We start from the raw sequence: 24781 nt of genomic DNA, 5'->3' as shown, positions 1-24781 counted from the left end.
CAAATCAGCAGCTGAAATCTGCCTGTGTATGGGCACCTCAAGCTGCATAAATGCTAAAAGAAAAAATCATCTTTGAAATTGCATTACTGCATGAATATTTGCACACTGACAAATACCCATGCACACTTGTACTTGTACACATACCTACACGCATATAACCACTGTGACAACCATTGTATCAATATATTTATATGTAAAAATAACAGTATTCATTATGCTATGCTTGTTATTCTGATCTTGTATCAATCCTGTCTGCAAAGTCATCCTAAATCAGTCCTTGACCTGTTCTGTAGGATCAGAAAGGAGTTTTGTGGAGCAATATCAATTCGGCAAGTGTTTTAGTGCTTTAGTTAAGAACATATGCCTTGGCCAAATTACTACATTGCCTCACTTATCTGATCTTTTAATGATTAAATTGGTTTATCTGGTAGTTTTAGAAAATCACGCAGAACTAACTCACCAAAGCCCATAACTGCCGCACTTATTTTACTCTGGGTGTTAGTTTTCTTTTCATGTTGAAGATAGGATACGTTGTTCCACTTTCTTGTAGTAATCCCACTGAATCCTCTATAGCCTGCTCAAAATCCATTTTGTTTGAATTATTTAAGACAAGTTATGCCACTACTACCCCCAGACATTCATTATTGCATCTGCCTATGGGAGCCAACACCAACACTGGTGGTACTGCAGGTCCCAGCTCATATCCATGACACTTTAGAGAACATAAGGATGGCAAAACTCCAGCTAGTGTCCTCCAGTCGTGCATTTAACCCTGTGCTCCAGTGTGGTGGATTTTTTGCACATTTCACTACATGGGAATGCAGGAATAAACTGACCCAGGCTTCTCTATGTGGACTGTAGAAGAGGACATTCCTAGAACTAATGCTCAAAAAGCCTGTCTATCCTTACTACCCTTTGGGAGGCATGGCAAAATGCTCTGCCTATGGCAGATATAGTGACTTTTAGAAATTTGCTTCACAATTCCTGAGTGGGTCTGTTTGTGACCACTATTATCTGCCTTAAGGTGGCCATACAGTGGCCCAACAAAGATATCTGTTGGGGAGGCTTGTTGTAAGGCTCCATACACAGGTAAATAGGCTGCCAAATTGGTCTGAAGGACCCGAATTGGAAGCTGAAATCTGCCCGTGTATGGGGCCTTCCCAACATATATCTGCCCAAAATCCTCACTCGTATCCCCTTCATTCTAATGTGATAGTTTGGCCCAAGGTTGGCATATCGGCGGAAAGATTAGACCTCACCACCTTTAGCACAAGGCTTTCCAGTAAATAAGTGACAAACGGTTAAGAGCATTTTGACTGTTGTAGTTCTCTATGACAGCGCAGCAGTGGTCCAATTACCACATCAGATTCCTTCAGGGTTCTGCCTGTGTTTTGTTTGGGGTTTAAAACAATGATATTTTGTTTCCATGTTTTTCTCTCAGGAAAAGGGTTTGTTTTCAAGCAAGGATCTCCAGCTTTTTTTCCCCTTTCAGTTCTGCACACCCCCTTCGTCCATCTTGCAATATGAGACGTGTTTTTACAGTCTGTGTCTATGTGTGGTATCTGGTTTTACGTAAGTACAAGGATTGTAGTGCTGATGCTGGTCAGAAATTCTTCCATGAATTTGGTTCCATAACAACATACACAAGCTATGCAATATGCTGTCAACTTCAGGCTCCTTGTACTGGGTTACAGGTATTGCACCAAGCAAACAGGGAGACCATCTGCTGAACCACATTCCATTTTTGTCTCTCTTAATGAAACTTGATGTGCTGCCTCAGGACCATAAAATCTATTAGGAACAGAAAGCAGTGCAATGTGCCACATGATGCTGGTGGTAATGTTTAATAGCTAAGTGACAGATGATATTTGTACTTGAGATGCACAGATTAAGGGCTCTGTATAGGGCTATGCATAAGTAAAAATCACTAATTTTAATGTCCTGTAAATAATGTTCTAACTTTGTGATGGTGATGTATGGAACTGTATCTTTTATATAGTAAATAAGGTACCCCCTTTTATAAAATGTATGGCTATAATAATCTACCGAGCAGTTCCATGACTATAACATTTATAGTATAGTCATGGAACCTCGATGGGTAGGGCATGTGTGTATGTATATATGTATTTATATAACACTACTTTTGTATACAGAACTTTGAAACACACATGGGGAAACAAGCAAAAAATAAAAAGGACACTTTAAGATGTTCTCAAACTGTGTGAGATGTGGACAACATGTTAATTTGCTTAACTAGACACTCCAGGAAGCTAAGCCTGAAGATAGTTAGATAATATTTAGGGTGAAGACACACGCAGCTACTTGTCACGGCTACTAAATAGCTCCGTGTCTTCACCCTAAGGGTAAACATGCATGCAGTATCCTAGATACAATATAAAACAGAGATTCCCAAACTGTTTGGATGGGCCCTCCTGGGGATCACAAACAGTGGGGGGAAAAAAAACCAGCTAGAGGTCCTTACCCAATGTTGGGATGACATTAGTATTCCATTAACTTACTAGTGAATGCTTCCTAAAGGAGTTATACCCATTTGCCAAACAACAATATAAATTAACTGCTATAAATAGGCACTACCATACCTTTGAGTCACACAGCCAGAACCCAGAAGCCCTACAATATAAAAGTCATAGTATTTATAGTTTAAGAATATACCACTGCACTGGGTACAAGGCCGTTGGGTGCAAAAAGCCCTGTTTCTAATGCCTGTTATGGGAGCACAGGGCTCCCCAAGCTCTATGTTCTGAATGACGAGCAGCGCCACATACAAAGTATGAAGTTTGTCTTCCATTCCCAGACCCTCTATTTTGGGGTCTTGCACAGTACAGGGCGTTTCTCTGACTACTGTAGTTTTCCTTCCTTTCTCTCAAGAAAAGCAGTTGTCATTGTGAGTATTTTTTCCCTAATCATAGATGTTCTTTACTGTAATGTTTGCAGCATTTTATGGCTTAGTTGGAAAGGTTAAAAAACACAAATATGAAAGGAGTTAAGGTACATGACATTTTATTTAATAAAACAAGATAAAAAAACCCCATAAGGAAACAAAGTGTATATATAAAAGCACATGACATGGTTCTGACAATGAATACATCTTCACTCGCACTTGCTAAAGGCTAGCATGCTGGGCCAGGAAGGCCCTTATCCTTTGTAGCAGCTCTTTCTTCACACTGTCAGGAACAAGTGCTGCAACACAACAAGAAAACAACATTTTTAAATGAAATATTTAAATGAAAAAAAATATATATATAAGCTGCGGGCAAAGTACATGGTATGCAGCTGCTGTTTGTGTGCAAAGCTGCAAATTACATTTTATGTGGGGTAGGATAGGTCAGACCCAATAGGTAAAGAGCAGGGAGAGAATGGCCTTAGGGTTATTATAGCTATAGATCTGCAAACAAAGGTCTAGGGGGGCATGAACCCCAATACTTACCTCTGCCTTTGGGAGTTATTTCTGCAACTAAGTCATCAACCGTGACATGCTCCACTCCTTTTTCATTTATCACATCTGCAAAAGTCAACAATATAGCTAAGGGCTGTATTTAAAGGATGTAGGTGTACAAAGCAGAATATAATAATAATAATATTGGGGAAAACCTGGAGCAAGCACCCTAGAACAAGGGAATCTCCGGTAAAGGCCAAATGTAAAGCATTCAGGGTCTGGGGCCCAGGAGTTAAGAAGTTGCAAGGACTCACTAAAGCAGTCTATGGGGAAGCTGAGAGAGAGATTCCTGGGCACTTTACTGTAAGAGGGTTAGAAATGTGCGTTACCTTTGCAATGTGCCTTTAGCTGGTCTCTCCATCCACATTCAATCAGTTTTGCTCTCAAAAGTTCTTTAAGTCTAAAATAAAAAAGAAATATTGTACTGTGATCATAAAACCAGATGTGGGTTCCATAAACAAACATTGATGAAAACAGAAGCAATGGGGTGCTTTATAGTATTGGGGATTTCCCTTTCATATATCATTAAGGCATATGCAGGGGTTATAGGACTGGTTGTATAAATATAGATGTTTCTGTTCACTGAAATGATTCTGAATACAAATCATTTTGCAACAGGTCCGTTCAGAACCTCTGTGCCAGGAACAGCTCTAGGGATGCACAGGATGCATTTGTTTTTCAGAAGAGCAAACCTTTTATACTTAATTTCGAAATTTGAGACTCGCAATTTTCTCACTTTCCCAAGTGCCCTCAGCCATGTGCCTTGTGTTCTGATAAGCTTGGAGTGATGAAGCATGTTCATCTGGTTAACTCCAACTGTTGCTGAACTACAACTTCTATTTGTCATGTGATTGATAGGCCCCTGTAATTGCTACAGTTCTTCAAACTCATCTTTACTGGTATGCAAATATTTTCTTGCTGTTCTTTCTCACATTCTTTAAAGCATTCTATGTAATATGCCTGAATAAGCAATGTCATCCTGCAATCCACACACTGTCATTAACTACGTCAGACTCCCTGGCCCCCTCCCCCGCCTCTGCGCTTAATGATTGCTTTCACAGCTCTGGAAAATGACTTTACACGATGTTTGTTTTCTCAGCACAAAAATAGATATTGTTTCTAATAATGCCGATGTTTGAGTGACATGCCTTCTAAAGGCCCACCCACAGCAAAATGACAAATAAGCAGCAGTCACGGAGGAGACTTTGTGATAAGACACTGACATGTAGTTGCCCTATGGCCAGTAATGACATTTGCCTCAGGCTGGCAGTCGCTGTTTCAGTTTATACTTACTCCTGTGACTAGCGGTATAATGGGCAGGTCCAGTAATAACAGCACCAGAAATTCACCTGAGCATTAATGAATAGGTTAAGGCAGCTTGGTTCCCCTATAATTACAATGGAACATTCTTACCCTAACCCAGTGATTTTAGCTCCGACATCTTCACAGGTAACAGGGGGGAAAGGCAGGGTGCAGAACTGAACACTAAGAATATGAAAATACCTATAAAATTCTAAAATGCCTAATGATTATTTACTGAAAGCAGGTAATGCCTATATATATAAATTATCTATGGCTCCGCTGAACTAAACAGACCGTACAACAGACATAAATAAGGCTGAACACAGCAGACTAGACAACAATTATACTGTAAGACAAACCATGACTTACAACATATACAACATACAAATAACTGGTATTAGTCTAACAATGACTTACAATAACCTCTTCTATGGCTGTTCAATATAACTATACAATACAGCAGCTGAGCCAGGGAATGTTATTTATCTGCATATTTACAGTTCTCTGTGAATAGGAAATGCCATGTAACGAGCTCAACTGCAAGTGAAACATGGCCCATTAGCACCAAACTGTCACAATATCATAAAATTCTTATACATTAATTTTAAAATTCACAGCCCTAAGATTAACTCATCTAGTTACCTTGTCAATTAATCTCGTTAGCCCCCCTCCGCCTTTTATGTCAGTGGAGCATTAAAGGCAAAGTGATTAAACCTTATACTAGTAACCAGAAAGGGGTTTTAACAGCATACTAGACAATTAATTCCCAAGGATCTGCATCAATAAATATGACTAGCAATTCAAATGTAACCTTAGTATTAATGTGTTTCTGTTTGGGGGGGTAGCAATTGACACTTTAGAACAGAGAAAGGCTGAACATTAAAAAACAAACACACAAAAAAGAAAAGAAGCTATAAATTGCCCAGAATATCATAATCTAATTTTAAGGTGAATGTTTCTTTTATTTGGATCTGATGCATACAACCAAGTGGGGCACCAAGTAGAAATAACCGATTATTTTTCATATAATGTGAAAATTGCACCACCTGCTGGTCTAATTAAAAACTGGAAGCCTTTACTTTTTTTTGGAGGGGGGTATTCTTACTTTGCCAGCAGATCCAGCTTCCAAAAAAAGCAGTTAAAATAAAAGAAATTTATCAATGTAGAAAGTGCTGCTGCACTTGGATGACTTATTTTTTTCTTTCTTTATTGCTTATCTTTTTTGTTGAGCCCTCTTCAACTCACCCTTCCTGCTGGCCTGCAAGTCAGTCTCAATAATCCTAACCACCAGTTCAATTCTACCTTGAGAGCTCACTGCTCTATAACTGACTGCACGTGTCTAATTCTGAGCAGGCAGTTTGGCCGATTTAGATCGTAATACCAGACCACCTGGGCAAGTATGGCAAATCAGGCAGCTGTTACGACACATAACCTTATTGGATAGCGGGTTATCTGTCCTGACGGAAAAATGTCATTGGATCAGATGAAAGGAAGCAGAGTTGCAGCTTCTTCACTTCCTCCTGTTCCAATCATTCAGATATTTGGCCTGAAAAAAATGGAATAATAGAAAAGTGGCCATATACGTGTATAGCAACTTGTATGGTGTCTGTCTCTCTTTCTATTTGGCCTGTCAGAGTAGTACTGTATGCGTTGGTCCACGTATGGCCACCTTAAAGAATCGTAGCAGAATGTGTTTTCCTTACACAGGGAACGAGTCCGGCGCCTGGGTGGGGCTATTGAGGCTTTTGAAAGAATGCTAACAATGTAGTCTATAAAGAAATGGTAAAAGCTCTATATGCCCCCCTTTATTGCAACTCAGTGAAGCCCACACTGCAACTGTTATTCTCTGCATCCCTCCCCTACTATGAGCCAATTATAGGGTTATACCAGGGATCCCCAACCTTTCTTACTCATGGGCCACAGTCAGATGTAAAAAGACTTGGAGAGCAACACAAGCACCATAAAATTTCATGGAGGAGCCAAATAAGGGCTGTGATTGGCTATTAGGCAGCCTCTATGCACCCTATCAGCTTACAGGGGGCTTTATTTGGTAGGAAATCTTGTTTTTATTCAACCAAAACATGCCCCCAAGTCAGGAATTAAAAAATAACTCCCTGGTTTGGGGGCACTGAGAGCAACATCCAAGGGGTTGGGGAGCAACATGTTACCCCTGAGCCACTGGTTGGGGATCACTGGAATACAACATGGCGTGACCATGCAGAACAAACTGAGCCATCTCATATTTATTTATAAGGCAAATTTTTCTACATGTTTGTAAGTAGCCTTTACATATCTTAAAGGGGATGTTCAACTTGTAGATGTAGAGAATAATAGTCTGAGATAATTTGCAGTTGGTCCTCATTTTTTATTATTTGTAGTTTTTTAGTTATTTAAATTTTTTGTGCAGCAGCTCTCCAGTTTTGAATTTCAGCAGCTATCTGGTTGCTAGGGTCCAAATTACCTGAGCAACTGGGGAGTGGTTTGAATGAGAGACTGGTATATGAATAGAAGAGGACCTAAATAGAATAATTGGTTGAACATATAAAACTGTAGCCTCACAAAGCAATCGTTTTTTGGCTGCGGGGTCAGTGACCCCCCTATTGAAAAGCTGCAGAGAGTTATAAGAAGAAGGCAAATAATTACAAAACTATAAAAAATAATGAAGACCAATTAAAAAATTGGTTAGAATTAGAAGTTCTATAACATACTAAAAGTAAATTTACCACCCCTTTAAGTGTTCTTTAAAAAAATGTATTGCACTATATATTTACCTTGTTTCTCGTATGACCTGGAACATTTGGTTTAACCAGTGATATCCCTATTTTCTTTCTGCATCCTGACCTGCTCCTGGTTCTGTGTTGGGCCTATATACTGTGCTAAGGTCTATCGTGGGTCTGGTGAGTAGGGGGGACTCACTGTGTGACAGCTCTAATTGGTTTGCACTGTACTCTCGTTTATTACTATTGGATTTAAATTTTGGACACAGTGTGGTTAATGCTCCTTTAATTAATATATAATATATCAGACTCCAACAAAATCTTGTGCATGGCAAGATCTTGTAGGTAGGATAAAATATGACCCATAAAATATGATCAAAAACTCCCATGTAGTTTATCCCTTATGTGTTTTGTGCTCCAATCCACTCACAGCTTTGCATTTACTGCTACTGCCAACATGGGATTGCATGAGTGCCAGCTTAAAGGAGAAGGAAAGGCTAATAAAGAGTTAATCTCAAACTGCAGGCATACCTTCAGTTCTCTCAACAGTGCCCTTAAAGGAGAAGGAAAGGTAAAAACTAACTCCCCCCCCCCTTAGGAATGTGGATCTGAGCCAATCAGCAGGAAGCTGACTCATAGGGGCTGATTTACTAATCCACGAATCCAAATGGGAAAAATTCGGATTGGAAAACGAACATTTTGCGACTTTTTCGTATTTTTTGCTACTTTTTCGTAGCTGTTACGACTTGCGCGAATTGTCGCGACTTTTTCATTGCCATTACAAATTTCGTGAATTGTCGCGACTTTTTCATAGCCAGTACGACTTTCGTATTGAGCGCTCGAAAAAGTCGCAAAATATCGATCATTACGAAAAAAAACACATTTGGACGCTTTTCGGACGTTCGTGGATTAGTAAATGTGCCCCATAGTCTTACTAACTAAACTTGTACACCGGTCTTGTCTTGGTGCAGGAGTGAGGCATTATGGGAACTTCTTTACACAGCTCAGCGTTTTTTTCTTCCTGTTTGGCTTCTGATCATCTGAACGGGAGAAATATGGGGAGACTTAAGGGCACTATTGAGAGAACTGAAGGTATGCCTGCAGCTTGAGATTAACTCTTTATTAGCCTTTCCTTCTCCTTTAAGTCTCCCCATATTTCTCCCATTCAGATGATCAGAAGCCTCATAGGAAGAAAAAACGCTGAGCTGTGTAAAGAAAGTTCCCATAATGCCTTGCTCCTGCACCGAGACCAAGACCGGTGTACATGCTCAGTAAGACTATGACGAAGCTTCCTGCTGATTGGCTCAGATCACACATTCCTAAAGGAGGGGGAGGGAGTTCTTAGCATTCTTGAGGGAGGGGGAGCAGGAGAGAGGAGAGAGCTGCGTGTCTCTGGCACAGGAAAACAAAGAGACAACAAATCCTATTTCTTTTGACAGAGGACTCACTGAAGTGTTTCTGTGAGTGCTTATGGCTGTATTTACATAGACCTTTCTGATAAAGCTTACTTAGTTTTTACCTTTCCTTCTCCTTTAACTACTTTGCTTTGGGTGACCCATGGGTGGATTAAGGGGGCATGGTGACCAGTTATTAATAGGGATGCACCCAATCCACTATTTTCGGCCCCAATACTTTGTAAAAGATTTGGCCAAATACAACTCCTAATTTGCGTATGTAAATTGGGATTTGTAAGGGTTAAAAAGCTTTGCATGTGGTGAAAAATGTTCAACTTCCATGTTATCTGACAACAAGTCATGTGATAAATGGGACATATTGGATAAATGGGAAAAACCCTAATTTTGTAGGTAATTATGAATAATATACGGTGCTGGTTTCCCTTTGGGCTAAACATTAACCCTATCTGTAACAATGGCCCCTTTATTGGAGCTCCCTATAGATCCTCTCAGGTCCCTGTCTGTGTTTCAAATGAGGGTGGGTGTGTCCTAACAGTCCCTGCCAGAAGCACAGTAGGAGGAGGACAGCCAATCACAGCCTTGCACTCACACAAGCAAAGACAGGCTTCAGTTCCCTATCAGGTCAGCCTAGCTGCTGATTGGTTCCTATCCTACAGTGCAGTGTACTAAGAGCCGCCGCCCCCCTGCACATCCAGAGAATTCAGCCAGCAGGAAGTGGAACAGATGGGCGGGGCTAGTGGGGTTTTGGTGTAATTTCTCAATAAATCAGTCTGAAACACAAGTTTAAGCACAATCCTTCTATATCTGAAAGAGTATCATTCACTGGTACACTATTCATTTTGATATGATATAAGGATTGGGATTTGGCTGGGCCAAGAGTGCGGATTCCGCAGATCCCAAATCCCGTCTGAATGCAGAACAGAATGGTGGATTCGGTGCATCCCTAGGTATTAAAGGAGAAAACCCTAACCCTGTAGGCAATTATGAATAATATACGGTGCTGGTTTCCCTTTGGGCTAAACATTAACCCCATCTGTAACAATGGCCCCTTTATTGGAGCTCCCTATAGATCCTATCACTTCTCTGTCCAGTGTGAAATGAAGAGTGGGCGTGTCCTAATGGTCCCTGCCAGAAGCACAGTAGGAGGGGGAGAGCCAATCACAGCCCTGCACTCACACAAGCACAGACAGGCTTCAGTTCCCTATCAGGTCAGCCTAGCTGCTGATTGGTTCCTATCCTACAGTGCAGGGTACGGAGGGCCGCCGGCTCCGCAGCTCATCCAGAGAATTCAGCCAGCAGGAAGTGGAACAGATGGGCGGGGCTAGTGGGGTTTTGTGGAATTTCTTAATAAATCAGTCTGAAACACAACTTTTTTAGCACAATCCTTCTATATGTAGAGGAATATAATTCCTTGGTACATTGTTAATTTTTATAGGATATGTCTCCTTTAATATGTGGGGCCCCCTGGTATGATATTAATACAGAGCCCCAGGATTATTACTGGCAGCCCTGCTCATGGATATATCATACACATAATCCAAGCGGTACAGAGGGCCCGGATCCTATAGACAGAGAAGGGGTTGGTACATGTTAGACACATATAAGGGAGTAAATGCTCTCCCTGGCCTGTCCCAACACTCCGAGGGAAGCTGGAGTCCCAGTCCCGCAGCATAGGGAGCCCATACCGGGCAGCACCTACCGCTCTCTCTCCCCGGTCTCGATGAGTTTCTGGTTGATGGCAGCCTTCATCTGCGCGTCCTTATTCATGGTGCGGGTCGGTACCAATACGGGCCCAGGCTCCGGCACCAACAAACACAAGAAAGATTCAGCTCCTCACAGAACTTTGTTACCCGGCAACTGGTACTGCGCGTCATAAACTGAGCGCCGCGCCTGCGTGACGTCAGCACCGTGCGCCGCAGCCGGAAGGTTGGCACCAGTGAAGCGCGTTTGACAAACTCAGCTTCCCGGCATGCCCCTCGCCTGCTGTCCGTCTGCTAAGGTGTTGGTTCCGGCAGGCTTGTCAGAACTAAAGGGAAAGGTGTTTTAACTCCTATTGGCCAGTCCGGCTGGAGTGGGGACAGTCATGGAAGGTTCTAATTGCTCCCTCAGAGTGAATAGGCAGCTGCTGGATCCCAAGTTCGAGAGCTACAAGCTGTCCCTGGATCCATTGCCTTGTTATAATGTGGAGCTGGATGCTGGTGAGTGCTGGGTCAATGAAATGGCATTTCTATAAAGCCCTGTAGTTGTCTTTAGCATGAGTTTAATGGGGTGGGGTTAACTTTTAGTATGTTATAGAACGGCCTATTCTAAGCAACTTTTCAATTGGTCTTCATTATTCCTTTTAGTTTTTGAACTATTTACCATTTTCTTCTAACTCTTTGCAGCTTTCAAATGGGGGTCACTGACCCCGGCAGCCAAATACTATTGCTCTGTGAGGCTACAGTTTCATTTTTAGAGTTACTTTTTATAACTTGTTTTTCTGTTCAGGTGTTCTCTTATTCATTTAGCATCCTCTCATTCAAATTGCTACCTTGTCACTAAGGTAACTTGCACCCTAGCAACCAGATAGCTGCTGAAACTGCAAACTGCACAGCTGCTGAACCAAAAGTAAAATAACTAAAAAAAACACATATAATACAAAATGAAGACCAGTTGCAAATAGTCTCCGAATATTACTCTCACAGAATACCAACAAAGCAGTAAACATTCTGGCTAATCTCCATGGAGTTGGTCTACAGCGTATATGTCAAATCCGGCCCACCTGGCTGTTTTATGTGGCCCTTGGTTAGTGTGTCTGACCATCCAGCCTGGTCAATTTCCATTTTCCTCACATAGTAACTAAGACTAAGGGGTATATTTATCATGCTGTGTAAAAAGTGGAGTGAAGCATTACCTGTAATATTACCCAAGGCATCCAATCAGTAATCAGCTTTCAACAGTAGCAAAGCATCTATTGGCTGCTATGAGCAACATCACCGGTAATGTCTTACTCCACTTTTTACACATTGTGATAAATATAAGTATATTAATAAAAAATTTGGCCCCCAACTTAGCCTGTGTTTTAGATTTCGGCCCCCTTATGTGATTGAGTTTGACACCCCTGGTCTACAGGAAACCTTTAACAGGAATTGGATGGGTGGGTTGCATATTGTAGAGCTATCACTTCCAGGGTCATGCAGTATGTTTTGGGGGGCAGGTTGGCAACAGTAAATTCAGTGTCTGGCCTGGCTTAGGTAGGAAGAGCTTGGGGCAAGAATGTAGGTTAGATCGCAGGTAATTGGGTCTAGTTTAGGCACGGATGTACCCAGCCAAACCCTACTGCTTGGTTCCTGTATAATAAGCCCCCCTCCCAGGGTCCAGCATCACTAAAGCTTTTCCTAGGTCGTGAGGTAGTTTTCTCTAGGGCACCAAGCTCTCATTTTACTTCCCACTCCAAGGCTTCAAAGAAAGCTTGGTATTGTACATAAGGCCACCCAGAGTCGCCCTTAGTAGATACCTGGGAGCAGGTAAATATCAGGATACAGTTCTTATGATACGAAGAACATGGTAAAAATAACCATTCAGCACTCTATAGTAAGGTACATTTGCAGAGGTGTAGCGATTTTTGCCACTGGGTGTTGCATAACAAGTTGGCATTCCCACTGTCTTAGAATTTTCTTCTTCTTTTAAACCACAGACACCATTTTATATATCTGGATCTCATGTAACCTGTTAATGTCAGTGAGGCAAAACAGTTTAAAGGGGAACTGAAACACTGGTGTGCTAATATGTTGGGCACCCCTACAGTGATGCCCAGGTCATTTTATGTCTTCCTTAAAAACTGCACCAGGTACTTTTTTCTATGGCGACGCACTGTCATACCTGATACATTTTCTAATTACCCTCATACTGCCCTGGGCAGGGGCATTCACCATATAGTAAACTCCCCCAAAGTCGTCTACTCTGTATATCTGCAGAGCAACATTTCACATGTAAACCCACCTGCACAATAATTAGTGCCTTAAGGTGGCCATACACGGGCCGATTCTAGCTGCCGATAACGGTCCCTTCGACCTACTCGGCAGCTTATCAGCCCATGTATGGGCACTAACGACCGGCTTGCCCACCAATATCTGGCCTGTAGTCGGATTGGGGACCGCATTGGCTATGCCTGTCGTTCTAATTCGATCGTTTGGCCCCAGGGCCAAACTACTGAATTAGCCCCGATATTGGCCACCTGTTGGTGGGGATATCGGGAAAAGATCCGCTCGCTTGGCGACCTCACCAAGTGAGCAGATCTCAGCGTGCATGGCCACCTTTAGGCTGATGCCACACGGGGCAGGTTTTCAGCCTGTGGTTAAGCACGGGCTGACAATCCACCCCATCACTTGAAAAATCTGATTCTTGTGCCTGTGCCTGGAGCCATTGGATCAGCCTGGGTGCAGGCACACTAATCAGAATTTGGCACAAAACTGCATACAGGACAAGTTTTGCAGCTCCAGGTGCAGGCAGAATATTCAGATTTTTGAAGTGTAGGGGCAGATTGTCAGCCTGTGCTTATCCACATTCCGAGAATCTACCCCGTGTGGCATTAACCTAAGCGCAGTGTTGCTGTGAATGTTTTGACTGGTCATTCTTGAAATTGGTGGTGGGGGGGGGGGGAGTTAAAATGCCTGTGCTCATTTTTATTTTACATTGATGGGGTACACATTAAGTCACACCTTTAATCCAGAAAGGCAAAACAGATGTGTTTGGAAATATCCCTAAATTATCAAAAGCAATATATTCACTATTCTAACAATTATATATTTACTTATAGAATCCTATGGAACTATTTAGAAAGTTGCACTGCTTTCTACTATATGATCAATTTAAACTGAAGACTTTGACAACCCTTTAGGGTGAACAAGTATGGGATCCCTTATCTGGAAACCCGTTATCCAGAAAGCTCTGAATTACTGAAATGCCATCTCCCATAGACTCCATTATAAGCAAATAATTCTAATGTTTAAAAATTATTTCCTTTTTCTCTGTAATAATAAACCAGTACCTTGTACTTGATCCCAACTAAGATATAATTACCCCTTATTGGGGGCAGAACAATCCTATTGGTTTTATTTAATGGTTAAATGATTCCCTTTTCTCTGTAATAATAAAACAGTACCTGTACTTGATCCCAACTAAGATATAATTACCCCTTATTGGGGCAGAACAGCCCTATTGGGTTTATTTAATGGTTAAATGATTCCCTTTTCTCTGTAATAATAAAACAGTACCTTGTATGTGATCCCAACTAAGATATAATTACCCCTTATCGCAGGCAAAACACGCCTATCAGGTTTATTCAATATTTAAATGATTTTAAGCAGACTTATGTTGTGGAGATCCAAATTATGGAAAGATCCCTTATCCAGAAAACCCCAGGTCCCAAGCATTTTGAATAACAGGTCCCATATCTGTAGTCAGTACCTTGATCTTTTACTGTTACAAAGGTGTGAATTGGAGTTTTTAAATCTTGTTTTCATCCATAAGGGGGCACTGCAGACCCAGGAATGTTAACCATTCTCTCTTTTAGGGAATTTAAAAAGTAATACAAAAATCATTATTGGTTTTCACAAACCTACTGTGCCTTACTACTTTGCTAAATTACCTTTCTGAAAAGTATGGGGTACCTACTGATCCCAATCAGTAGCTGGATTCTTGCATACATGATTTTGTACTCGCCAGCTCCCTTTAGTTCAAGTATAGACCTGCTGGAGTTTAATGTTACACTAGTACCAGAAGGCATGGCCCTTATGATAAGTCCGTAGCAGACAGGTAGCTAGATATGTTTTTAGGTTCTTGCTGTATATTGGAATTAAATTATATAAGTATTGGGTTTGTGAGTGTTGAATGTATGGAATTTGATTTAATATGGAATAAACACACTTTTGAGATGCCTAATGGTTATATTGGGGTACATGCTGCACTTGCACTAACAAGGCTATAATGCACTTCTTTACAATTTGTAGGGTGGCCCCACAGGGAGGAAGGGGTCCATCAGAAGGCCGTGTAGGGTGGAATTTGCAGGTGAATAAATATACCCTAAAATAACTTTTTGCCACATCATAGAAAATTACATTTCTAAGAGACTTTCCAATATACAGGTATGGGAACCGTTATCCAGAATGCTTGGGATCTGGGGATTCCTGGATAAGGGGTGTTTCCTAAATTCGGATCTCCTACTTTAAGTCTACTAAAAAAATTATTTAAACAGTAATTAAACCTAATAGGATTGTTTTGCCTCCAAGAAGTGTTAACTATATCTTAGTTGGGATCAAGTACAGGTACTGTTTTATTATTACAGAGAAAAGGGAATCATTTAACCATTAAATTAACCCAATAGGGCTGTTCTGCCCCAATAAGGGGTAATTATATCTTAGTTGGGATCAAGTACAGGTACTGTTTTATTATTACAGAGAAAAGGGAATCATTTAAAAATGAAATAAACCCAATAGGGCTGTTCTGTCCCCAATAAGGGGTAATTATATCTTAGTTGGGATCAAGTACAGGTACTGTTTTATTATTACAGAGAAAAGGAAATCATTTAAACATGAAATAAACCCAATAGGGCTGTTCTGTCCCCAATAAGGGGTAATTATATCTTAGTTGGGATCAAGTACAGGTACTGTTTTATTATTACAGAGAAAAGGGAATCATTTAAACATGAAATAAACCCAATAGGGCTGTTCTGCCCCCAATAAGGGGTAATTATATCTTAGCTGGGATCAAGTACAGGTACTGTTTTATTATTACAGAGAAAAGGGAATCATTTAACCATTAAATAAACCCAATAGGACTGTTCTGCCCCCAATAAGGGGTAAAATATATCTTAGTTGGGATCAAGTACAGGTAATATTTTATTATTACAGAGAAAAGGGGATTGCAATGGAGTCTATGGGAGATGGCCTTTCTGTAATTTGGAATTTTATGGATAAGGGGTCCGATACCTCTACATACATCACTAACATTTTAATGGTTTCAGAGTTAATTGTGAATTTAGTTGCAATTTCCAGCATTATTTGTCACTCCCTATCTGCACTTCTGGCTGTGACCCTTGTAACAATGTAGCGTAAGTCAGCCTTGCATGCTTTTTACAGGTTTTCTACTGACACTACTCGGAAATAAGCACTATTTAGAACTAGGGACAGATGCTGAGAGCTCTAAGGATAAATGTGCGACTTACTGTAATAACTCCACGGTAAAGCTCTTGGCACAGTTTGGCCCGGCTAATTCTGACGCCTGCATTTCCTTATTTCTTAGTCATTTCTGGTCTGCCAGTGTGGCTTTGCTTTATTTAGGCACTAGCCTTATAATTGGGGAACATATCTCTACATCCCTCCGCGAGAATTTCGTGACCCTGATGTGATTGAGATTGTTAGCTGCTGATGTCGGTATTTGCCACCTTTGTTAAATCATTTGCTGTATACAGTGCCATGGCAACCTCCATCCTCTCAAGTTTGGCAGCAAAGTTTCTAATTCTCCTTCCCTGTAGGCAGTTGCAGGATTTTCAATAATCTTTCATAAAGGGATGCTGTTGTGTCTACTTCATAATGATGTCTGCCGTTTTGATACATGTACTGGTATGGGATCCGTTATCCAGAAACCCGATATCAAGAAAGCTCTGAATTACGTAAAAGCCTGTCTCCCATAGACTCCATTTTAATCAAATAATTCAGATTTTTAAAATTGATTTCCTTTTTCTCTGTAAAAATAAAACAGCGCTTTGTATTTGATCCAAACTGAGATATAATTAATCCTTATTGGGGGCAGAACAGCCCTATTGGGTTTATTTAATGGTTAAATGATTCCTTTTTCTCTGTAATAATAAAACAGTACCTGTACTTGATCCCAACTAAGATATAATTACCCCTTATTGGGGGCAGAACAGCCCTATTGGGTTTATTTAATGGTTAAATGATTCCCTTTTCTCTGTAATAATAAAACAGTACCTGTACTTGATCCCAACTAAGATATAATTACCCCTTATTGGGGGCAGAACAGCCCTATTGGGTTTATTTAATGGTTAAATGATTCCCTTTTCTCTGTAATAATAAAACAGTACCTGTAATTGATCCCAACTAAGATATAATTAATCCTTATTGGGGGCAGAACAGCCCTATTGGGTTTATTTAATGGTTAAATGATTCCTTTTTCTCTGTAATAATAAAACAGTACCTGTAATTGATCCCAACTAAGATATAAATTAATCCTTACTGGATGCAAAATAATCCTATTGGGTTTAATTCATGTTTTGTTGATTTTTTTTAATAGACTTTAGGTATGGAGATCCAAATTATGGAAAGACCCCTTATCCAGAATACCTTTGGTCCCGAGCATTCTGAATTACGGGTCCTGTACCTGTACCATGACTTTGTGCGTGTAGCAGTCATTTTAAAGCCAGATATAGTAATAATATTAATGTTGACCTATGCAAGGTACAGGTATGGGATCCCTTATCTAGAAACCCGTTATCGAGAAAGGTCTGAATTACAGAAAGGCCATCTCCTATAGACTCCATTATAAGCAAATAATTCAAATCTTTAAAAATGGTTTCCTTTTTCTTTGTAATAATAAAACAGTACCTTTTACTTGATCCCAACTAAGATATAATTTCCCCCTATCGGGGGCAGAACAGCCCTATTGGGTTTATTTAATGGTTAAATGATTCTCTTTTCTCTGTAATAATAAAACAGTACCTTTTACTTGATCCCAACTAAGATATAATTTCCCCCTATCGGGGGCAGAACAGCCCTATTGGGTTTATTTAATGGTTAAATGATTCCCTTTTCTCTGTAATAATAAAACAGTACCTTTTACTTGATCCCAACTAAGATATAATTAATCCTGATTGGAGCCAAAACAATCCTATTGGGTTTAATTACTGTTTAAGTTATTTTGTAGTAGACTTATGGTATGGAAATCCAAATTAAGGAAAGATCCTTTATCCGGAAATCCCCAGGTCCCGAGCATTCTGGATAACAAGTCCTATACCTATACCTGTACCTGCACACAGCTGTAGTACGCATGCTGTTAGTCCCAGGCCGACAGCAGGAGCAGTTATTAGGTAGAAATGAAATGTTTATTTGATGGAGCATGTGTCAGCCATTTTGACTACCCAGCTACCAAGTCAATTGTACCAGATGTGACAGTAACCCCTTGCCTGCCAGATACCTTTGGTCTTGCTGTGCCATGTTTTACACTGTAGGCGTGGATAAAACAGCAACATAAAATATACTATATTGGCAGTCATTTACCCGACAACCCGTGCTTTCGATTTTACAGTCTATGGCAGGCAGTTGTTTTAATAGGAGCATCTATCCAACTAGAAAGGGAAGTTTGAGAACCAACTTCATGTTGGGTTGAAAAAACCTGAAGTCACGAAATGAAATCTGATCTGTTGTTGGCTCCGCCCACTTTTTCTAACCTTGGACCCACAGTTATATAGTAAAAACCACTGTGCAAAGTTTGGAGACCCTGGTTTTAATAGTGTCTGAATGGCAGCAGTTTAAATTTCCTCACTGCAGTTACCCAATGACTAACTCTGCAAAGTTTAGGGACCCTAGGATAAATAGTTAAAGAACAGAAGCAGTTTAAATTTAAACCAATAAAAGTCAATAGGTGAATCGTTATTGGTGGTTGGTGGGTGTGCCCACTTTTTCTAACCTTGAGTGGAAGTCACCCAGTAACACTGGCACCCTGGCATAAATAGTGTGAGAATGACGGCATTCTAAATTTAAACCAATACAATTCAATGGATGAATTCTAATTGGCTGTTGGTGGCCCAACCCACTTTTTCTATTTTTGAACTGCAGTCCCCCTCTGACCAACTTTCCAAAGTTTGGGGACTCGGGCATAAAAATTGTGAGACTGACAGCATTTTACACTTCATCATTGAAAGTAAATAGGTGAAATGTTATTGGCTGTTGGTGGCTCCGCCCACTTTTTCTAACTTTGAACTGCAAATACCCAGTGACTAACTTTGTAACAACTCTGGAATTAAAACTTAAATAATGGCTTCAGTTTAAATATAAACCAATGAAATTTAATGGGTGGAAATGGATTGGCTGTTGGTGGCTCCACCCACTTGTTCTAACCCTGAATACGTAGTCAGCCAGTGACTGACATAAATAGTGTGAGAAAGGCAGCATTTTAATTTTAAACCAAAAAAAATTCAATAGGTGAAGTCTGGTTGGCTGTTGGTGGCTCCACCCACTTTTTAAAACCTTAAAATGCAGTCCCCTAGTGATTCTGGTGTTTAATACTGTGAGAATGGCAGCAGGTTGAATTTCCCCATTGAAAATCAATAGTTAAGATCTGATTGGCTGTTGGTGGCCCCACCCACTTTTTCTGACTTTGAACCGCAGTTACCTGGTGACTAGCTCTGCAAAGTTTGGGAACCTTAGTATTAATATTTAAAGAATGGCAGCAGTTTAAATTTAAACATATGAAGTCTATAGGTGAAATCTGATTGGCTGTTGTTGGCCCCGCCCACTTTTCTAAACTTGGAACATAGTCACCCAGGGACAAACTGTGCAAAGTTTGGGGACCCTGACATTAAACATGTGAGAATGGCAGCAGTTAAAATTTCCCCACTGATAACAGTGAAAGAAATGTGATTGGCTTTTGTTGGCCCCGCCCACTTTTTCTACCCTTGAGTATGAAGTCACCCAGTGACTGACTATGCAAACTTTGGGAACCCTGGGGTAAATACTGTGAGAATGGCAGCAGGTTGAATTTCCCCATTGAAAGTCACTAGGTAAATCTGATTGGCTGTTGGTGGCTCCGCCCACTTTTTCTAACCTTGAACCACAGTTACCTGGTGACTAACTCTGCAAAGTTTGGGGACCCCGGTGTTATTACTGTGAGAATGGCAGCAGGCTTAATTTCTGCCAAGTCAGTAGGTAAAATCTGATTGGCTGTTCACAGCTCCACCCATTTTTGGGCATCCAACAATCATCATGTTTTCATTCAGGCTGACCCATGACTATGTGATTCAAGTTTGGGGAGTGTAGCCTCAAAGCTGGAAGTGTGGCAGCAGTTTCAATTTCCCCATTAAAGTCAATGGGTGAAATTTGATTGGTTGTTGTTGGCCCCGCCCACACGGATTGAAAGACATAATTAAACTGAGAGCCAAACCCCTTGGGCCGTACAGTGGCTCAGTGCATAGCATTGCAGCCTTGCGCGTTGGAGACCTGAGTTCAGTTCCGAGCAGGACACTTCAAGCCGCGTAGGAGTCTCTATGTCCTCCCCGTGCGGGCAGTGGGTTGCGCCCCCACAGCACAAAGACATAAGTTGGCCAGTTTACAGTTCCGGGAGTTGGCCCTCCCAAAGTTTTTTAGGTGCAGTCAAATAGTAGTTCATGTCACATATTAAACTCATTAGATCCATTGCAATTTACCTATTTGCTCCAATAGCATATGTGACCTGGCTGGGGCTCAGAGAAGATACAAGGGAACAAGTCTGAGGCTGCAGCAACTGCCAGAGGGACGGCCGCTATTTATCAGGAGAGAGACCCGCAATCAGCACAAGCTGACATCTTAAACACCACTATGGCCACCTGGGGCACTTGTAACTTGCCCTGTTTGAGGGGGAAATTGTGCGCGCCAAGTGCCTCCCTTGTCCCTTACTGTGGATGCCAACCCGGCCCAAGGAAAGTCTCCCATAGGGCTCAAATGGCACTCTGGCAGGCACTCCAACCGGCCCAAGGAAAGTCTCCCATAGGGCTCAATGGCACTCTGCAGCTCCAACCCGGCCCAAGGAAAGTCTCCCATAGGGCTCAATGGCACTCTGCAGCTCCAACCCGGCCCAAGGAAAGTCTCCCATAGGGCTCAATGGCACTCTGCAGCTCCAACCCGGCCCAAGGAAAGTCTCCAATAGGACTCAATGGCACTCTGCAGCTCCAACCCGGCCCAAGGGAAGTCTCCCATAGGGCTCAATGGCACTCTGCAGCTCCAACCCGGCCCAAGGGAAGTCTCCCATAGGGCTCAATGGCACTCTGCAGCTCCAACCCGGCCCAAGGAAAGTCTCCCATAGGGCTCAATGGCACTCTGCAGCTCCAACCCGGCCCAAGGAAAGTCTCCCATAGGGCTCAATGGCACTCTGCAGCTCCAACCCGGCCCAAGGAAAGTCTCCAATAGGACTCAATGGCACTCTACAGATCCAACCTGGCGAAAAGATTGTCACGATACCAAAGGTTGAATGAATCCCGAAATGGTCGTAGTCTTTGCGAATAATACGACTTTTTCGTGGAAGTAATCAAACAATTGTGGTTTCATGAATGGGCTTCTTAGTGTGATATTGTTTAGAGTGCTCAAGATTTTTTTTTAGCTAAGAATAAGAACATTTAAGTCAATCATTACCTGTTTAATCCAGGTAAATGCCTGGCAGGATGGCAAAAGATGAGTTAATTGCAGCAGGACTTGCCTGCAGGGCTCTGAGCATGGAAGGGGCAATGGGCTGCTCCTGTGTTTTTAGGAAATCTTAAAAGAAAACCCTCTGAGTAATTTATGGGAGAGGATATGTATTCCTTTAAAATTAGAATGCCCAGAATAATACAAAGTGGAAACTTTCTATTTCCATATTAGTTTTTTCTTTCCTCTCATGAGCATCTCATTCATATAGCACAGAGCGTTGTGTCGGGTCAGCTTGGGCTAATTACACGGGCTGCTTGACAGAGATAATAATCCTTATTGCCTCATTTATATTGTAATTTTCTTTTGAACACAGGAACAGAAGTGCTTTATGTGTCAATAAAGCCACTGTAGGTAATATCATACATTACATTACATAACTTGGCTCCAGTCGCTCAATACCGGATATTTGCTTTTAGCTTTTCTTTAAAAGAAAGTCATTTTTCTTTTAAAATTTGCTTGTTTTACCAAAGTTCCAAAAACAAAAATTTGCCAGTGCGTCCTACTCCTAAATATAGAAGGATGTTGTATAGTAGAATGCTCTAAATATTGAGTATTTTTGCAAAATCCCCACTGGTCCCGCCCATCTGTTCCACTTCCTGCTGCTTCCTTTCACAGGCTCTGAAGGCCAGCCAGAGGCATTCTGCACTGTAGGAAAGGAACCAATCAGCTGGTAGACTGACATCATAGGGAACTGAAGCTTGTGTCACTGCAGGGCTGTGATTGGCCATCTCTTCCTACTGTGCTTCTGGCTGGAACCGTTGGGACACGCCCACTCCTCATTTGAAACTCAGACAGGGTCCAGTTAGGATCTATAGCGAGCTCCAGTGAAGTGGTCTTTTTTTAAAGATAATATTAATTTTTACTCCAAAGTGAAACTTTTAACATATATTATTCATTATTGCCTATGGAATTGGAGGGATTTTTATTTATCCAATATGTCTCTTTTAACTGCAGGTCACAAAGCCTTTCCCAGTCCAGGAGCAGAAGAGCCATTGTAGTCATTTGGGCTGTAGTTCCATCCAGAGCCATCTTTAGCTGTTGTGGAGCCAAGGATAAAATAGAGCCCTATTGTTTATGAATGTATTACTGTCACCTTTTTGCCCTTAGTGGTTGCTGGGAGTTGTAATTTCTACAGCTGAAGGTCCATAGATTGGGAAAACTGTTGAAAAAGGTTGACACTTTGCTGTGCTATACTTGCTATTCCTTGGACCAAACATTTAGCTGACAGTTTGCACCCCAATAAGGACACCATTTTACCAGAGCTTTACAATGTCTGCCAAGGAACCCCCATTATACAAAGTAGCATTCATGTGCAACATTAACACAAATGCTGCCTGCTGATTGGTTGCTATGGGTTACTAGACCTATAGGCTCTATATTTGAGTGATAATGTTACTTTTACTTGCTATGTTCTGAGGTCCAGCTACACGTGTGCTTCCATTCTGAAGCACTGATTTCCATAGAAACCTGATATTTTGAAGGGTTCTCATGATTTCTGTGGAACAGCATCTCTTGGTAAAGCTTAAAGGGGACCTGTCACCCTAAGAAATAATTCCAAATCCTTTTCTATCATGTTAGTTGAGCAAAATAAACTTTACTTACACTAAATAAATTATTTAATTTTTTTCTGCTTCAGTATTGGAATGTACAGTCACAGCCAGCAGGCCGGTGCCATTTTGTGAACAGTGTTATTAAGGCAAGCTTTGTATCCCCCAAAATCTTGTGCATTTGCCATTGAGGTGATATCTGAGAAGTGCTGAATGGAAAGGTAAATTAATTGTAATTAAAAATCTGAGCTGTCAATCATATATTGCCTTCCCTGCCTCTATGCCTGCAGCATAGAGGCTGGGCAGGCTATATATGATTGACAGCTCAGATTTTTAAATTAATTTATAACCGGTATGGGTGATTTAATTAAAAAAAGGATTTTGGTTTTCAAGTTTTACTTTTGACTTTTATTATACAGATTGTTATGTGTGGGTGACAGTTCCCCTTTAACACAAGCATTACACACAGAAGTGATTTTACTCTCAGCAATGGCAGATTAGTTAATAGCATTCCGTCCACCTACCACTTTCCGTCATTTCTTCATTAATGAATGGCATTCCATATCCACCCCCTTGCAGTGCTTAGCCAATATTTTAACTCTTTCCTCTACAGCAACATTAGATCAGTTTGTTTTCCTCCTTTTATTGACCACAAATTAAACCCAAGCCGTCTGTGTTCTCTTCTCTTTAATGCAGTGCAGTTTGTTCCTTTGCTGGCACACTCAGCAATTGGCCAAAGGCTTGGCTTCTAAACACACTGTTGGCCGCATACTCTTGACGTGGCCCCCACCATGCTTTCTGACTGACTGCATACCAACATGTCCCTGGGCAGAGTTTAGTTTTGGCTGCAATCTTCTGGCTTCTCATTGTCATTTTAACAGCCAAATTACATCTGCCGTTCACTGGGTTTGCTTCCAAAGTAAAGAATAGGCCCAGATTTTAAAAGGTTATAGGAACAGAGCATTCTCTTTGAACAGTTATTTTATTTATAATTATTGCAGGTATGGAACCTGTTATAAAGAATGCTTGGGACCTGGGGTTTTCCTGATAAGGGATCTTTTCCAACTCTCTCCATAGCTTGAATTACATTATTTAAACATTATATAAACCCATTAGGGTTGTTTTGCTTCCCATAAGGATTAATCATTATCTTAGTTGGGATCAAGTACAAAGGTACTTTGTACAAAGGTATCATTTAATGAAATAAACCCAATAGGACTGTTCTGCCCCCAATAAGGGGTAATTATATCTAGTTGGGATCAAGTACAGGTACTGTTTTATTATTACAGAGAAAAGGGAATCATTTAACCATTAAATAAACCCAATAGGGCTGTTCTGCCCCAATAAGGGGTAATTATATCTTAGTTGGGATCAAGTACAGGTACTGTTTTATTATTACAGAGAAAAGGGGAATCATTTACCATTAAATAAACCCAATAGGGCTGTTCTGCCCCCAATAAGGGGTAATTATATCTTAGTTGGGATCAAGTACAGGTACTGTTTTATTATTACAGAGAAAAGGGAATCATTTAACCATTAAATAAACCCAATAGGGCTGTTCTGCCCCCAATAAGGGGTAATTATATCTTAGTTGGGATCAAGTACAGGTACTGTTTTATTATTACAGAGAAAAGGGAATCATTTAACCTTGAAATAAACCCAATAGGACTGTTCTGCCCCCAATAAGGGGTAATTATATCTTAGTTGGGATCAAGTACAGGTACTGTTTTAATTTATTACAGAGAAAAGGGAATCATTTAAACCTTGAAATAACCCAATAGGGCTGTTCTGCCCCCAATAAGGGGTAATTATATCTTAGTTGGGATCAAAGTACAGGTACTGTTTCATTATTACAGAGAAAAGGGAATCATTTAACCATTAAATAAACCCAATAGGGCTGTTCTGCCCC

General features: G+C 41.0%; 2 protein-coding genes across 3 annotated transcripts in view; one reads left to right on the top strand and one right to left on the bottom strand.

Moving 5' to 3' along the window:
- Positions 1-3004: 3004 nt before the first annotated feature.
- Positions 3005-10737, bottom strand: eny2 (enhancer of yellow 2 homolog). The gene is made up of 4 exons (NM_001130200.1): positions 10591-10737; positions 3787-3857; positions 3449-3523; positions 3005-3201 (listed from the first exon to the last, which is right to left on the bottom strand). The coding sequence occupies exons 1-4, from the start codon at positions 10656-10658 to the stop codon at positions 3125-3127; spliced, it is 291 nt and encodes a 96-aa protein (NP_001123672.1). The 5' UTR covers positions 10659-10737; the 3' UTR covers positions 3005-3124.
- A 95-nt stretch (positions 10738-10832) lies between these two features.
- nudcd1 (NudC domain containing 1) overlaps positions 10833-24781 on the top strand; it is a 121271-nt gene continuing 107322 nt past the window's right edge. Inside the window, exon 1 of one of the 2 annotated variants that reach the window (XM_031903384.1) lies at positions 10833-11089. In XM_031903384.1, the coding sequence (XP_031759244.1) occupies positions 10975-11089 (115 nt within the window). In that variant the 5' untranslated portion in view covers positions 10833-10974. 2 annotated transcript variants of the gene reach the window in all.

This window comes from Xenopus tropicalis, chromosome 6 (genome assembly GCF_000004195.4).
Source record: "Xenopus tropicalis strain Nigerian chromosome 6, UCB_Xtro_10.0, whole genome shotgun sequence".
NCBI lineage: Eukaryota > Metazoa > Chordata > Amphibia > Anura > Pipidae > Xenopus > Xenopus tropicalis.
The sequence above is the reverse complement of the archived record's forward strand: the minus strand, read 5'-3'. Positions and strand labels throughout refer to the sequence as shown.

Excerpts from the sequence above, each read along its gene's own strand:
- eny2 (NM_001130200.1), bottom strand. The coding sequence starts at position 10,658 with ATGAATAAGGACGCGCAGATGAAGGCTGCCATCAACCAGAAACTCATC. Across the intron at positions 3,858-10,590 it reads GAGACCGGGGAGAGAGAGCG|ACTTAAAGAACTTTTGAGAG; the intron begins GTAGGTGCTGCC and ends TTTTTATTTTAG. Across the intron at positions 3,202-3,448 it reads AATAACTCCCAAAGGCAGAG|CACTTGTTCCTGACAGTGTG; the intron begins GTAAGTATTGGG and ends GTTGTGTTGCAG.